We start from the raw sequence: 16574 nt of genomic DNA on the forward strand, positions 1-16574 counted from the left end.
GAATAATGTTAAATCGACAATACAGTTTGGTCTAAAATGAAAAAAACATTACAATTTTAAAGGGCAAAGGTCAGCTCTCATGCTGCTCGCTTAAAGTTAACATACAATGTCTAGCCTATTAACGGAAATTAGCATCACAATCGTACAAATGTGTAACAAATGAGATTATAACGCAACAAAATTGACAGAAGACAACAAATGCACTTCTACTAACAAACAAATCAAATATTCTTTATTGTCAATTCTTCCATACATACAAGACATATGGAATAATCGAGACACCGTTTGTCTGCAGCAAATTTCCCAAGCCAGCAGAGAGAATGGCAAACAGTTTGACAGTGAAGGAAAACATGAAAAAGAGAGATGAAAGAGACTACAGACAGATGCAATGTCGTTTCAACAAAACAAGAAGAACTCCTCTGCAAACCAGACAGGGGAAAAAACGGCATAGACTGATTTTTGTACCTCATTAAGTAAGGTTCACTACAAGTATCATACATGCCAACTTTATTTATACAGCCCTTTACAAACAACTACAGTTGAAAAACAAAGGGCTTTACACCACAAACAAGTCAACACACAAAATGTAAAAAAGAACAGGCAAAAGACAGACTAAAATATATACAAACCCCGTTTCCATATGAGTTGGTAAATTGTGTTACATGTAGATATAAACGGAATACAATGATTTACAAATCCTTTTCAACCCATATTCAATTGAATGCACTACAAAGACAAGATATTTGATGTTCAAACTCATAAACTTGAATTTTTTTTTTGCAAATAATAATTAAATTAGAATTTCATGGCTGCAACACATGCCAAAGTAGTTGGGAAAGGGCATGTTCACCACTAAGTTACATCACATACCCCACTCAAACGTTTGGGAACTGAGGAAACTAATTGTTGAAGCTTTGAAAGTGGAATTCTTTCCCATTCTTGTTTTATGTAGAGCTTCAGTCATTCAACAGTCCGGGGTCTCCGCTGTCGTATTTTACGATTCATAATGCGCCACACATTTTCGATGGGAGACAGGTCTGGACTTCAGGCGGGCCAGGAAAGTACCCGCACTCTTTTTTTACGAATCCAAACTGTTAACACGTGCTAAATGTGGCTTGGCATTGTCTTGCTGAAATAAGCAGGGGCGTCCATGAAATAGACGGCACTTAGATGGCAGCATATGTTGTTCCAAAACCTGTATGTACCTTTCAGCATTAATTGTGCCTTCACAGATGTGTTAGTTACACATCTTGGGCACTAATACACCCCCATACCATCACAGATGCTGGCTTTTGAACTTTGCGTCGAGAGCAGTCTGGTTGGTTCGCTTCCCCTTTGGTCCGGATGACACGATGTCGAATATTTCCAAAAATTATTTGAAATGTGGACTCGTCAGACCACGGAACACTTTTCCACTTTGCATCAAACCATCTTAGATGATCAATGGCAGCGTTTCTGGATGTTGTTGATAAATGGCTTTCGCTTTGCATAGCCAGGAGCTTTAACTTGCACTTACAGATGTAGCGACAAATTGTATTTAGTGACAGTGGTTTTCTGAAATGTTCCTCAGCCCAAGTGGTGATATCCTTTAGAGATTGATGTCGGTTTTTGATACATTGCCGTTTGAAGGATCAAAGGTCACGGTCATTCAATGTTGGTTTCCGGTCATGCCGCTTACATGGAGGGATTTATCCAGATTCTTTGAACCTTTTGATGATATGATGAACCGTAGATGTTAAAATCCCAAAATTTCTTGCAATTGCACGCAGTTGTGGACAAAGGGGTGTACCTCGCCCCATCCTTTCTTGTGAAAGACTGAGCACTTTTTGGGAAGCTGTTTTTATACCCAATCATGGCACCCACCTGCTCCCAATTAGCCTGCACACCTGTGGGATGTTCCAAATACGTGTTTGATGAGCATTCCTCAACTTTATCAGTATTTATTGCCACCTTTTCCAACTTCTTTGTCATTCATGTGTTGCTGACATCAAATTGTAAAGTTAATGATTATTTGCAAAAAAAAATGTTTATCAGTTTGAATATCAAATATGTTGTCTTTGTAGCATATTCAACTGAATATGGGTTGAAAATGATTTGCATTGTATTCCGTTTGTATTTACATCCAACCCAATTTCCCAACTCATGTGGAAACGGGGTTTGTAATTTAAAACAGAGGTAGAATACACACACACACACATATATATATATATATATACATATATATATATATATATATATATATATATATGTGTACAAATATACACATATATATGTATATATATGTACAAATATATACATATATATGTACAAATATATACATATATATATATACATACATACATACATACATACATATATATATATATATATAAATATACATACATATATACATATATATATATATATATATATATATATATATATATATATATACACACACATATATACATATATATACCGTATTTCCTTGTATCGCCGCCGGGCATGTAATATGCGCCTGCCTTGAATCACTGCCGGGTAAAATTCACTCCCTAAATTTATAAACGCATGCTTACTTTTACCGCCGGGTGAAATTTGTGATGTCACGAGTGATGCCTCCCCTGCCGTCATTTTTAAAATGGCGGAGTTTTTTTTTTTTTTGCTTTTACTATGTGTAAACGAAGGTTCTTGTTCCACAGCCATAGAGAACACACTGATGGTTGTGATATAAAACAACTTTAACACTCTTACTAATAAGCGCCACACTCTGTGAACCCTAACCAAACAAGAATAACAAACACATTTCTGGAGAACATTGGCTCTGTAACACATTACAAACGCAACATAAGAATTACCCAGAATTCCAATGCATCCATGACTCTTGGCTATATTATACACCCGCTAGCACCAAACCCCCCTCCGTGCGTCGGTTGAGGTGGGCAGGGTTGGGGGCGCGTGTATAATATAGCCATTTTGCGGTGTGTGCGTGTGTGTTGCGGACAGTGTTGATTGAGGTGTGCTGAAGCAGCAATAAATGACTTTATGTTAAATGAAAAGTTTCTGTCTCTGATAGTTGATATAATAATATAACTGCATCATTAAGCCTACATGAACTCCATGGTGTTCAGGGATGAATAGTCTCTCCTATTGCTATTGTGCTATTTTTTCAGCTATAGTTACATTAATCATTAGTAATGTAGCAGCCTAGTTTTGAATGGCAGGGTCCCTGCTATCAAATGTTGATACAAATATAACATTTACATAATAAAAATCAACTACAGGGTTTCCCAATGCTGAAATAAATTAAGCATGATGAGTTGACTTGAAACTGTTTAATGTTGCACTTTTTATATGTACATGAAAAGTTTTGTCATTTTATTTAATCAGAGCAACACGTAGAGGCAGTTTAATGTGGATTAACGTGGGCAGAATTATTATAGTGTTCCCAATGTTAAAAGGATAAAGCCATTGTTTACAAATTTGGTAAATAAATAACCAAAAAATTAATATTTTTTTTGTTTTCTTACTGTACCGAAAATTAACCGAACCGTGACCTATAAACCGAGGTACGTACTGAACCGAAATTTTTGTGTACCGTTACACCCCTAGATATTATCACTGTCAGTTGACAATGTTTGTCGACTTAAGCGGAAACTTTTTAGTGATAACGAACATGCTTTTGGGCATTTGCAGTTTATGTTTGACATGAACCATAAACCTTATCACAACATGTCTGATGAGCCTTTAAACATTTATGAGCACATCTCATGTAAAAAGACGACAAACACATCAATCCCACCACCCATCAAGACAGCCCACATACCCAAACAGAGATCGTGTATTGTATGTTAGGTCTGTCTGTCTCTGTTAGGTCCACCAATTAAGAGATTTATGACTAACAATTTAAATGTGTTGTTGTAGCAGTGGTGAAGAACTAATGCAGGTCAAACAGGATGTTGGAGCTTTGTGGGCGGGTTGGCGGCGCTGCCAGGCTGTGGACGATGTTCATCCCCTGGGGAGAGCGAGAGCTTACCGCTTGGATCAATACCTCCCAAGATCTCTCAATGGTTTGTAGGGATAATGTAACCAAAGCAAATTTAAAACCAGCTATTAGGCCACTCCAAAATGTTCATTATGTATTCTTATTCATATACTTTTCAAATTTTCTTATAATCAGACAACATTTTCTTCTGAAGAAGACTGCAGAACATGTCAAAACATGTCAGAGTAAAATTCTATCTAATATACCAAAAATATTGTATGATTAAAAGAACATTTTAAAAGTATTTGGTCACAACAGGGCTTTAAACCCATTTGTTGTAGATGAATTTTTTACTTAATTCATCACGTATACAATTGAGAGTGAAATCCCTCTCTGCATTTACACTCCTGGTCAAACGGACAGATGCTCGTCAAACAGAATTACCGTATTTTTCGGAGTATAAGTCACTCCGGAGAATAAGTCGCACCTGCCGAAAATGCATAAGAAGGAAAAAAAAAAACTTTTTTTTTAATAAAAGCCAGCACCAAGACTAGACATTTGAAAGGCAATTTAAAATAAATAAAGAATATTGAACAACAGGCTGAATAAGTGTACGTTATATGAAGCATAAATAACCAACTGAGAAGGTGCCTGGTATGTTAACGTAACATATTATGGTAAGAGTCATTCAAATAACTATAACATATAGAACATGCTATACGTTTACCAAACAATCTGTCACTCCTAATCGCTAAATCCCATGAAATCTTATACGTCTAGTCTCTTACGTGAATGAGCTAAATAATATTATTTGATATTTTACGGTAATGTGTTAATAATTTCACACGTAAGTCGCTCCTGAGTATAAGTCGCACCCCTGGCCAAACTATGAAAAAAACTGCGACATATTTTCCGAAAAATACGGTAATTATTTGCTGTGCGAACCAAAAAAATAGCAAAGAGCGCAACACATAACAAGTAAGGTAACACACAATTGCCTGCCATTCTATGTGGGTAACAACAACAAAAGAAAACAATTTTACTACATTTATCTTAGTTATTTGATCATTTGTAAATGCATGTTGGAAATAAGTTTTTTAATAATATGTTTTAGATTCATGTTTTAATTTATAAGGGTTAATTACACATTTCCTTACCCAGATTGTAGGTTTTTAAAACATACACCAATATGCAAATACCACACAGCCTGTGCAAACTTTAAAATAGCGTGTACTTTTAGTGGGCGTGTTGGACTGTGTGTACAATTAATAACTGGTGCAGAGCGCCTTATTTAAATTGCATGTACTTTTACCATGGAAACACTCATTTACTGCACATTCATGTTATCATTCAAGCAGCAAACAATGAAACAAACGTGATCATAGTTCACTAAAACAGCACACAGAGTTGGAATACATAATAATAAAAAAAACAAATGAAGTTAGTGTACTGATTCCAATATAAAATGTATTCAGATGCTTATTTCATTACATTACACGTATATTTAAAAGCTATATAAGTACACTAACTTTCGAACTGTATAACTATGTACAAACCCAAAAAATATATAATATATTATATGTACACATACATAAGTATAGGTTATATATATCCATACATTTTCTACCGCTTATTCCCTTCGGGGTCGCGGGGGGCGCTGGTGCCTATCTCAGCTACAATCGGGCGGAAGGCGGTGTAAACCCTGGACAAGTCGCCATCTCATCGCAGAGCCAACACAAATAGACACACAACATTCACACTCACATTCACACACTAGGGCCAATTTAGTGTTGCCAATCAACCTATCCCCAGGTGCATGTCTTTGGAAGTGGGAGGAAGCCGGAGTACCCGGAGGGAACCCACGCAGTCACGGGGAGAACATGCAAACTCCACACAGAAAGTTCCCGAGCCCGGGATTGAACCCTGACTACTCAGGACCTTCGTATTGTGAGGCGCACTAACCCCTCTTCCACCGTGAAGCCCCTGGTGTGTGTGTGTGTATATATATATATATATATATATATATATATATATATATATATATATATATATATATATATATATATATATATATATATATATATATATGTATATATATATGTATGTATGTGTGTATGTGTGCGTGCGTGCATATTGTTACTTTACATGCAGTCGGCTTTCGGTACTCAGTCAAATATTTTTTAGCCCAATGCGACCACCGAGTCAAAAAGTTTGGACACCCCTGACATAGGCCCACGGAAAGTGTGCCCTGGGAGACGCTATCACCAACTACATCCATGCGCTTGCAGGCATCAATTGAATTTGTTTTACTCAGCCACTTAAGTCATTCAGCATCTATAAAATTAGAAAATAACATTGCTAAAAAGATATTACTTCCAATGGTTTTAGTTTCGACAGTCCATATATGTTGACAAGCAAACGTAGGGCCGAGCTGCAGCACCATCGCCTTGTTTCCTTTCCATTTACTTGCTTTTCTGACCAAAGTCCACCTGTCAACCAGCAAATTAGTGTTTTACCAATTTCAATGAGTCAATCATCATTAAGATAACATGTAATTGGTCTAAGCTAAGTACGTAGGAAGAGGCTATGGTACTTTTTTACACACAAAAGTTAATTGTCTATTGGACAACAGCAGATACAGTAAACCGTTTTCTCTTGGGTCGTCGGGTGTCAACTAAGGGTTCAAAGTTCAGAGTTCCTTTAGAAAATGCATATATGTTAATTGAATTTTCGATTAATAATACGTGGAAAATATGCACCCTGTGACAAAAATGATTAAAGTGTTTAGCAGTGGTCTGTTTTATGGATATGGTTTGGTGTTGACTAAATATTTACACCAAGGGTCCCCAAAGTTTTTGACCCGGGGGCCGTATTGGGTTAAAAAATTTCGTCGGGTGTCAACTAAAGGTTCACGGTTCAGAGTTCCTTTAGAAAATGCATCCATGTTAATTGAATTTTCGATTAATAATATGTGGAAAATATGCACCCTGTGACAAAAATGATTAAAGTGTTTAGCAATGGTCTGTTTTATGGATATGGTTTGGTGTTGACTAAATATTTACATCAAGGGTCCCCAAAGATATATATATATATATATATATATATATATATATATATATATATATACATATATATACATAAATACATATATATATATACACATATATACACACATATATACATATATATGTATATACACACGCACATATATATATAGATATATCTATGTATATATGCATATATATACACAAATACATATATATAGATATATATACACATATATATATACACATATATGTATATATACATACACATATATATATATATATATATATATATATATATATATATATATATATATATATATATATATATATATATATATATATATATATACATACACATATATATATATATATATATATATATATATATATGCATATGTTTATCATTTGTTTTCAAAACGCTTACAAAATAGTGGGACCCCAAAAATTTACTGTGGGAACTTATTTTTATGACTTGATGGGGTCCGTCATCTCCTGCACCTGGCTCGCTGACAACAAACTATCCATACAGTTAGGTAAAACGGAATCCATCCTATTTGGGTCCCATATCAAACTTAAGAAGGTCAGTGACTTCACTATAAAAGTAGGTGACATTGTTATCACCAGGAAAGATGAGATCACCTACCTAGGTTCCATTCTAGAGGCTAATCTTTCCTGTGATAAAATGGCAACCAAGGTGATCAAAAAGGTCAACCAAAGAACGAGATTCCTCTACAGAATCTCCTCTCTGGTCAACAAAAGCACCTTGAGGATTCTAGCGGGAACTCTCATTCAACCCTTCTTCAATTACGCTTGCACCTCCTGGTACCCCAGCACCTCCAAAACCCTCAAATCTAGACTCCAAACATCCCAGAATAAGCTAATCCGGTTACTTTTAGACCTCCACCCCAGATCACACCTCAATCCAACCCACTTCTCCAAAGTGGGCTGGCTCAGGGTGGAGGACAGAGTCAAACAACTTGCACTGAGCCTAGTCTATAAAATCCGCTACACCTCCTTGATACCGAAGTACATGTCAAACTACTTCCTTAACGTAAATGAGCGCCATAACCACAACACCAGGGGGAGCTCCACAAACCACGTTAAACCCAGATTTCGATCTAACAAAGGTCTTAACTCATTCTCTTTCTATGCCACATCAATGTGGAATGCACTCCCAACAGGTATAAAAGTAAGTGCATCTCTATATTCCTTCAAAACCGCTCTAAAACAACACCTCCAGGCAACTTCAACACTTTACTAATAGCCTCCTCCATTCACATCCCATCTCCCCGGATTATAAACAACTCAAATGTACTTCTAATGTATATACTTGTTCTTATGCTATCTGAACTCACTATGTTCTCTGCTGGCTGTACATATCCTACTGTAAGACCTACACTGTTTCAATGTCCACATTTCTCTGTTGATGCAATTGTTGATGACTGAAGTTCTGATATCAACCAAAGCTCCTCATCCCACCCCCCGGATTGTAAATAATGTAAATAATGCAATGTACATACTATGATGATTAACTTGTGTGACGACTGTATTATGCTGATAGTATATATTTGTACCATGAATTGATTAACGTGGACCCCGACTTGACTGAACAAGTTGAAAAACTTATTCGGGTGTTACCATTTAGTGGTCAATTGTACGGAATATGTACTGTACTGTGCAATCTACTAATAAAAGTATCAATCAATCAATCAAAACAGTCTCAAGGTTGGCAAGCATGGGCCCATGACAATGACTTTTGTTTTGTTTGATCAGCCGTTTTACTGCCGTCTTACGGGCACTGTTTGGAAACAATTAAGGTATATAAATAAACATTTACAGAATATTTCTGTGTATACAACTTATTTCACAATGTATGGATCTGTCTTATAGTTCCGTTTGGCTAATAAATAGAAAAATATATTTTTTCTTCTAAAATTGAGTGGGTGCGGCTTATATACTGGTGCGCTCCATAGTCCGAAAATACGGTAATTAATTTCGGAACTAAATCTTGCATTAATGCAACAACGTCAATTTTGTAGTATGTTAATTTCCTTTTTGTCCCATATTAGGATCTAATGTGCTGTAAAAGAAATCTGAAACTTAGATGTCCTCACCAATGTGGTACAAGCCGATCCAGTCGGTGGCGTCCACTTCCTCCTTGATGTCCCATGAGATGATGAGGTGACCATGGCCCAGCGCAAGCTGGTACGTCGAAGCTGTTAGCGAGGAGCGGCTGTCTGATGTCACAAGGTCTGTGTCACTGTTGGCCCCGCTGTAGCCCCATGGCTGCCATTTCCGTCTGGCCGGTGACACGGGGGGAGGAGATTCGATGGAACCATGCGATGAAAGGCCTCTGAGATTATCTGGGCCAATCGTGTACGGGCGTCCGTACGGGTTACGACGCCGCACCGCCATCAAATGTTCCCGGGCGCTACTGTTGGCTCCTGGGGAGGATGGCGGGGGGGATGATGAAGAGGAGGCGGCGGCAGCTGTTGCCATGGCTACCACTGCATCAGAAGGCGGGAGTACAGGGGGAGAGAAGCGAGGAGAAGACGAGGGACGCTGCTGATGAGGGTGAGGATGGCGGCAGTGATGATGGAGGTAGTGAGGAGAAGGAGCAGATGATTTGGTGCGGGGGCGGAGGACTGCTGTTGCAAGGGAGGGCCGAATGGTGGCGAGTGAATAAGAAAAGTTATAAAAATAGATAAAACAGATGAAAATAGAGACGGGATCGTGGAATGGGAAGTTCTGTCCAAGGCACTTCTTTTCAGTTCAGGATTGGGTTGACACACGTTTCTTTGGCGTCTACACTTAAGAACATTCCACGTCCTTTATCACAGCAGCTTTGTCAGGCGACGTCACTAAGCCCTCCTCTTAGCAGGCTTCTGACCGTCTTGACCATGAAGGGTGGCCTCGCACATGAGTAGAGAGAAGGGGTCAGTGGAGACTATCAGTCGCCACTTCAGAAGGGTAAGCTGTGGGGGGACGATGCACACCTGAAAGAGAGAAGAGAAGGAACGATAATGAATGTCTTACACCTCATCACTTTTTCACTTACTGGGTGGTCTCTTTTGACTTTACTGGCTGTCAAATAATATATCCCGAGTTTACTATCCAAGAACTCACGTGAAAAAATGTGAATAATAAAAATCTTTAAAATACTGTACCTACTTTTGATACTCTGTCTTAACTCAGGGATCACTAACTTGTAGACTGCGCTTCAGACAGTCAGTTAATTTTTCAAGTATTTTAAGTTTTGATAGATGGGTAAACAGGTTGTACTTGTATAGCACTTTTTTACCCCTTTTTAAGGAGCCCAAAGTGCTTTGACAGTATTTTCCACATTCGCCTATTCACACTCACATTAACACACTGACGGTGGGAGCTGCAATGCGAGGCGCTCACCAGGACCTATCAGGAGCAAGGGTGAAGTGTCTTGCCCAAGGACACAACGGACGTGAATAGGATGGTAGAAGGTGGGGATTGAACCAGTAACCCTCAGATTGCTGGCACACCCACTCTACCAAATTCGCCACGCCATCCCCCTACTTTTACTTGAAAGCATGTAAACTCAAATTGATTGGTACATTGTAAAGTTACTGTGATTTTTAAATGTATTTCCTTAATTATTTATTCAGTACGTTAATGAAATGTTAAAGTAATCCATAGTGTATGTGGGTTTTAATACATCCATCCATCCATCCATCATCTTCCGCTTATCCGAGGTCGGGTCGCGGGGGCAGCAGCCTAAGCAGGGAAGCCCAGACTTCCCTATCTCCAGCCACTTCGTCTAGCTCTTCCCGGGGGATCCCGAGGCGTTCCCAGGCCAGCCGGGAGACATAGTCTTCCCAACGTGTCCTGGGTCTTCCCCGTGGCCTCCTACCAGCTGGACGTGCCCTAAACACATCCCTAGGGAGGCGTTCGGGTGGCATCCTGACCAGATGCCCGAACCACCTCATCTGGCTCCTCTCGATGTGGAGGAGCAGCGGCTTTACGTTGAGCTCCTCCCGGATGGCAGAGCTTCTCACCCTATCTCTAAGGGAGAGCCCCGCCACCCGGCGGAGGAAACTCATTTCGGCCGCTTGTACCCGTGATCTTATCCTTTCGGTCATGACCCAAAGCTCATGACCATAGGTGAGGATGGGAACGTAGATCGACCGGTAAATTGAGAGCTTTGCCTTCCGGCTCAGCTCCTTCTTCACCACAACGGATCGATACAACGTCCGCATTACTGAAGACGCCGCACCGATCCGCCTGTCGATCTCACGATCCACTCTTCCCCCACTCGTGAACAAGACTCCTAGGTACTTGAACTCCTCCACTTGGGGCAGGGTCTCCTCCCCAACCCGGAGATGGCACTCCACCCTTTTCCGGGCGAGAACCATGGACTCGGACTTGGAGGTGCTGATTCTCATTCCGGTCGCTTCACACTCGGCTGCGAACCGATCCAGTGAGAGCTGAAGATCCCGGCCAGATGAAGCCATCAGGACTACATCATCTGCAAAAAGCAGAGACCTAATCCCGTGGCCACCAAACCGGAACCCCTCAACGCCTTGGCTGCGCCTAGAAATTCTGTCCATAAAAGTTATGAACAGAATCGGTGACAAAGGACAGCCTTGGCGGAGTCCAACCTTCACTGGAAACGTGTCCGACTTACTGCCAGCAATGCGGACCAAGCTCTGACACTGATCATACAGGGAGCGGACTGCCACAATAAGACATTCCGATACCCCATACTCTCTGAGCACTCCCCACAGGACTTCCCGAGGGACACGGTCGAATGCCTTCTCCAAGTCCACAAAGCACATGTAGACTGGTTGGGCAAACTCCCATGCACCCTCAAGAACCCTGCCGAGAGTATAGAGCTGGTCCACAGTTCCACGACCAGGACGAAAACCACACTGTTCCTCCTGAATCCGAGGTTCGACTATCCGGCGAAGCCTCCTCTCCAGTACACCTGAATAAACCTTACCGGGAAGGCTGAGGAGTGTGATCCCACGATAGTTGGAACACACCCTCCGGTCCCCCTTCTTAAAGAGAGGGACCACCACCCCGGTCTGCCAATCCAGAGGTACCGCCCCCGATGTCCACGCGATGCTGCAAAGTCTTGTCAACCAAGACAGCCCCACAGCATCCAGAGCCTTAAGGAACTCCGGGCGGATCTCATCCACCCCCGGGGCCTTGCCGCCGAGGAGCTTTTTAACTACCTCAGCGACCTCAGCCCCAGAAATAGGAGAGTCCACTACAGATTCCCCAGGCACCGCTTCCTCAAAGAAAGACGTGTTGGTGGGATTGAGGAGGTCTTCGAAGTATTCCCTCCACCGATCCACAACATCCGCAGTCGAAGTCAGCAGAACACCATCCGCACCATACACGGTGTTGATAGTGCACTGCTTCCCCTTCCTGAGGCGCCGTATGGTGGTCCAGAATCGCTTCGAAGCCGTCCGGAAGTCGTTTTCCATGGCTTCCCCGAACTCTTCCCATGTCCGAGTTTTTGCCTCCGCGACCGCTAAAGCTGCACACCGCTTGGCCCGTCGGTACCCGTCCACTGCCTCCGGAGTCCTATGAGCCAAAAGAACCCGATAGGACTCCTTCTTCAGCTTGACGGCATCCCTCACTGCTGGTGTCCACCAACGGGTTCTGGGATTACCGCCACGACAGGCACCAACAACCTTGCGGCCACAGCTCCAATCAGCCGCCTCGACAATAGAGGTTCGGAACATGGTCCACTCGGACTCAATGTCCCGCACTTCCCTCGTGACATGTTCAAAGTTCTCCCGGAGGTGTGAATTGAAACTCTCTCTGACAGGAGACTCTGCCAGACGTTCCCAGCAGACCCTCACAATGCGTTTGGGCCTGCCAGGTCTGTCCGGCATCCTCCCCCACCATCGCAGCCAACTCACCACCAGGTGGTGATCGGTAGAAAGCTCCGCCCCTCTCTTCACCCGAGTGTCCAAAACATAAGGCCGCAAATCCGATGACACAACTACAAAGTCGATCATGGAACTGCGGCCTAGGGTGTCCTGGTGCCAAGTGCACATATGGACACCCTTATGTTTGAACATGGTGTTTGTTATCGACAAACTGTGACGAGCACAAAAGTCCAATAACAAAACACCACTCGGGTTTAGATCCGGGCGACCATTCTTCCCAATCACGCCTCTCCAGGTTTCACTGTCGTTGCCAACATGAGCGTTGAAGTCTCCCAGTAGGACAAGGGAATCACCCGGAGGAGCACTTTCCAGTACTCCCTCGAGTGTACCCAAAAAGGGTGGGTATTCTGAACTGCTGTTTGGTGCGTAAGCACAAACAACAGTCAGGACCCGTCCCCCCACCCGAAGGCGAAGGGAAGCTACCCTCTCGTCCACTGGGTTGAACTCAAACGTACAGGCTTTGAGCCGGGGGGCAACCAGAATTGCCACCCCAGCCCGTCGCCTCTCACTGCCGGCAACGCCAGAGTGGAAGAGGGTCCAGTCCCTCTCGAGAGAACTGGTTCCAGAGCCCTTGCTGTGCGTCGAGGTGAGTCCGACTATATCCAGCCGGAACTTCTCTACCTCGCGCACTAGCTCAGGCTCCTTCCCTCCCAGTGAGGTGACGTTCCACGTCCCAAGAGTTAGCTTCTGTAGCCGAGGATCGGACCGCCAAGTGCCCTGCCTTCGGCTGCCGCCCAGCTCACAATGCACCCGACCTCTATGGCCCCTCCTATGAGTGGTGAGCCCATTGGAGGGATGACCCACGTTGCCTCTTCGGGCTGTGCCCGGCCGGGCCCCATGGGAACAGGCCCGACCACCAGGCGCTCGCCATCGTGCCCCAACTCCGGGCCTGGCTCCAGAGCGGGGCCCCGGTGACCCACGTCCGGGCGAGGGAAATCTGGGTTCATTTCGTTGTAATTCCATAGAAGTCTTTGAGCTGCTCTTTGTCTGATCACTCACCTAGGACCTGTTTGTCTTGGGAGACCCTACCAGGGGGCATGAAAACCCCCAGACAACATAGCTCCTAGGATCATTGGGACACGCAAACTCCTCTACCACGGTAAGGTAGCAGCTCAGAGAGGAGGGGTTTTAATACAGATGCTTTAAAACCTGCAGGTTAAAAGCAATGTGTAAAATCGCAATGGTAATATTTTTTTTTGCTGAATCGCCCAGCCCTAGGGGCGGCATAGCTCGGTTGGTAGAGTGGCCGTGCCAGCAACTTGAGGGTTGCAGGTTCGATTCCCGTCCCCGCCATCCTAGTCACTGCCGTTGTGTCCTTGGGCAAAGACACTTTACCCACCTGCTCCCAGTGCCACCCACACTGGTTTAAATGTAACTTAGATATTGGGTTTCACTATGTAAAGCGCTTTGAGTCACTTGAGAAAAGCGCTATATAAATAAAATTCACTTCACATGTATGTGTACAGTATACTAACTCCAGCGAGAGCTTCTCCTCTTCTTCGTTCAGATTAGGGAGATAGAGAGCTTCTATTTGGACCGCCACAGCTTTAGAGACTTTACGGTACTGGTTGATCAGATCAGGAAATACACTGACCAAATGCATGCGAGTTCAACTCTCCCACCTGACACAACTCAGCCAACCAAATCTGTGCATTCCGGGTGGTAAACATGGAAACTCCGTATGCAGAGAAAGAGGAAAGACAACCGCAGTGCGTGACATGGAAGAACGGGTCAAATCCGTAGAAATAGAATAGAAAAGAGCGAGATGTACATGGAGGGAGAACAGAGACCAGCGAGCATTGGAGTGGAAAGAATAATAATAATTATAATAACGTATTAGATTTCATATTGCGCTTTTCTATTGATAGATACTCAAAGCTCTCACAGAGAAGTGGGAACCCATCATTCATTCAGACCTGGTGGTGGTAAGCTACATTTGTAGCCACAGCTGCCCTGGGGTAGACTGACGGAAGCTAGGCTGCCAGTTTGCGCCTACGGCCCCTCCGACCACCATCTATCATTCATTCATCATTCATTCACCAGTGTGAGCGGCACCGAGGGCAAGGGTGAAGTGTCCTGCCCAAGGACACAACGACAGCGATTTGGATGTCAAGAGGCAGGGAGCGAACCTGCAACCCTCAGGTTTCTGGCACGTCCGCTCTACCTACTACGCCAGGGGTATTCAAACTTTATCCACTGAGGGCCGCACACTGAAAAATCAAAGCAAGCGGGGGCCATTTTGATATTTTTTATTTTAAAAAACAATACAATATAAGTATAAAAAAATATACATTTCGGCCTCCACTCAGGCTTGATCACAGGGACCACAAAGGGTTTTGGTCAAAAAAATATTTAAAATGTGTCATTATTCAGTATTTTTTTTATTATTATTCAAGTTTTAAATCTCTACATCAACGTTAGGTCTATCTGTCAATACATGCTCTTTTTGTCCAAAAAAACCCATTTTTTTGACGAAAAAAACCCCACAAAATATGCAATATTATCACCCAATATTTTTTTTAAGTGGAATATTTGAGATTATATAATAATTGGAGCATTAAAAAGGTCAATAACTCACAACACCATTGATTTTAATTATTATTTTTTCAGCAATGACACTTAAAAACAAATCACACTAAAATTATTGGGATGTTAAAAAATAAATTATGTGTTTTTTTATCGTTTACTTTTAACACAATAATCTCGAGATCAACTTCAGATCTATCCGTCAATTATAAGTTTTATTGTTGTTGTTAATGTTTTTTGTTTGTTCGTTTTACGCCCTTCTTTAAAAAAACAGCTCAGTTTTTTTTATATGGCTAACACAAAATATGTAACATTTTCCCCCCAAAATATCTCAAAGTGGAAAATTTAACGTGATGTAATTGGAGCCTTGAATAGGTCAATAATTCATAATGACATTGATTTTGATTAATTATTATTTTTTAAAGAAAGAAACAGCCTGCATGGCTGGGCGGCATAGCTCGGTTGGTAGAGTGGCCGTGCTAGCAACTTGAGGGTTGCAGGTTCGATTCCCGCTTGTGCCATCCTAGTTACTGCCGTTGTGTCCTTGGGCAAGACACTTTACCCATCTGCTCCCAGTGCCACCCACACTGGTTTAAAATGTAACTTAGATATTGGGTGTCACTATGTAAAGCGCTTTGAGTCACTTGAGAAAAGCGCTATATAAATATAATTCACTTCACTTCACTTCATGGCAGCTTTGTGTTATTAGAGTCAACATTGCAACATTTTCTTGTTACATTTCACCCGTTCGCTCCTTTATATCACTTTTTACGTTTTAAAAATATTTCAATCGTATTTTTAAAATGTGCCGTGGGGCCGTTAAAAAATTACCTGCGGGCCACAAATGGCCCCCCGGCTGCACTTTGGACACCCCTGTACTATGCCATACCGCCCTTAAATACCTTCCCACTTGCTACTTCTGCCCTTCCTCGCCCTGACCACCAGCCAGGGGCCGAGGTGGAGCAAGAGTAGAGAGACGAGCAGGAGAAAACCAAATCAAAAAAAAAAAAGTGCAGAGTGAAAATAGTGCTCTCAACCCAAAATGTAAACATTAATTTGCTTTTTGTTCATTCTTTGCTCTGGAAGCACAAAACTAGTTTATTTGCT

General features: G+C 42.1%; 1 protein-coding gene across 4 annotated transcripts in view; it reads right to left on the reverse strand.

Moving 5' to 3' along the window:
- Positions 1-16574, reverse strand: part of hecw2b (HECT, C2 and WW domain containing E3 ubiquitin protein ligase 2b) — a 119151-nt gene that overhangs the window by 67312 nt on the left and 35265 nt on the right. For all 4 annotated transcript variants that reach the window (XM_061904718.1, XM_061904719.1, XM_061904720.1 and 1 more), the window contains one exon: positions 9123-10004. In XM_061904718.1, the coding sequence (XP_061760702.1) occupies positions 9123-9507 (385 nt within the window). In that variant the 5' untranslated portion in view covers positions 9508-10004. The remainder of the gene's footprint in view (positions 1-9122; positions 10005-16574) is intronic.

Source organism: Nerophis ophidion, linkage group LG06 (genome assembly GCF_033978795.1).
Source record: "Nerophis ophidion isolate RoL-2023_Sa linkage group LG06, RoL_Noph_v1.0, whole genome shotgun sequence".
Taxonomy (NCBI): Eukaryota; Metazoa; Chordata; class Actinopteri; order Syngnathiformes; family Syngnathidae; genus Nerophis; species Nerophis ophidion.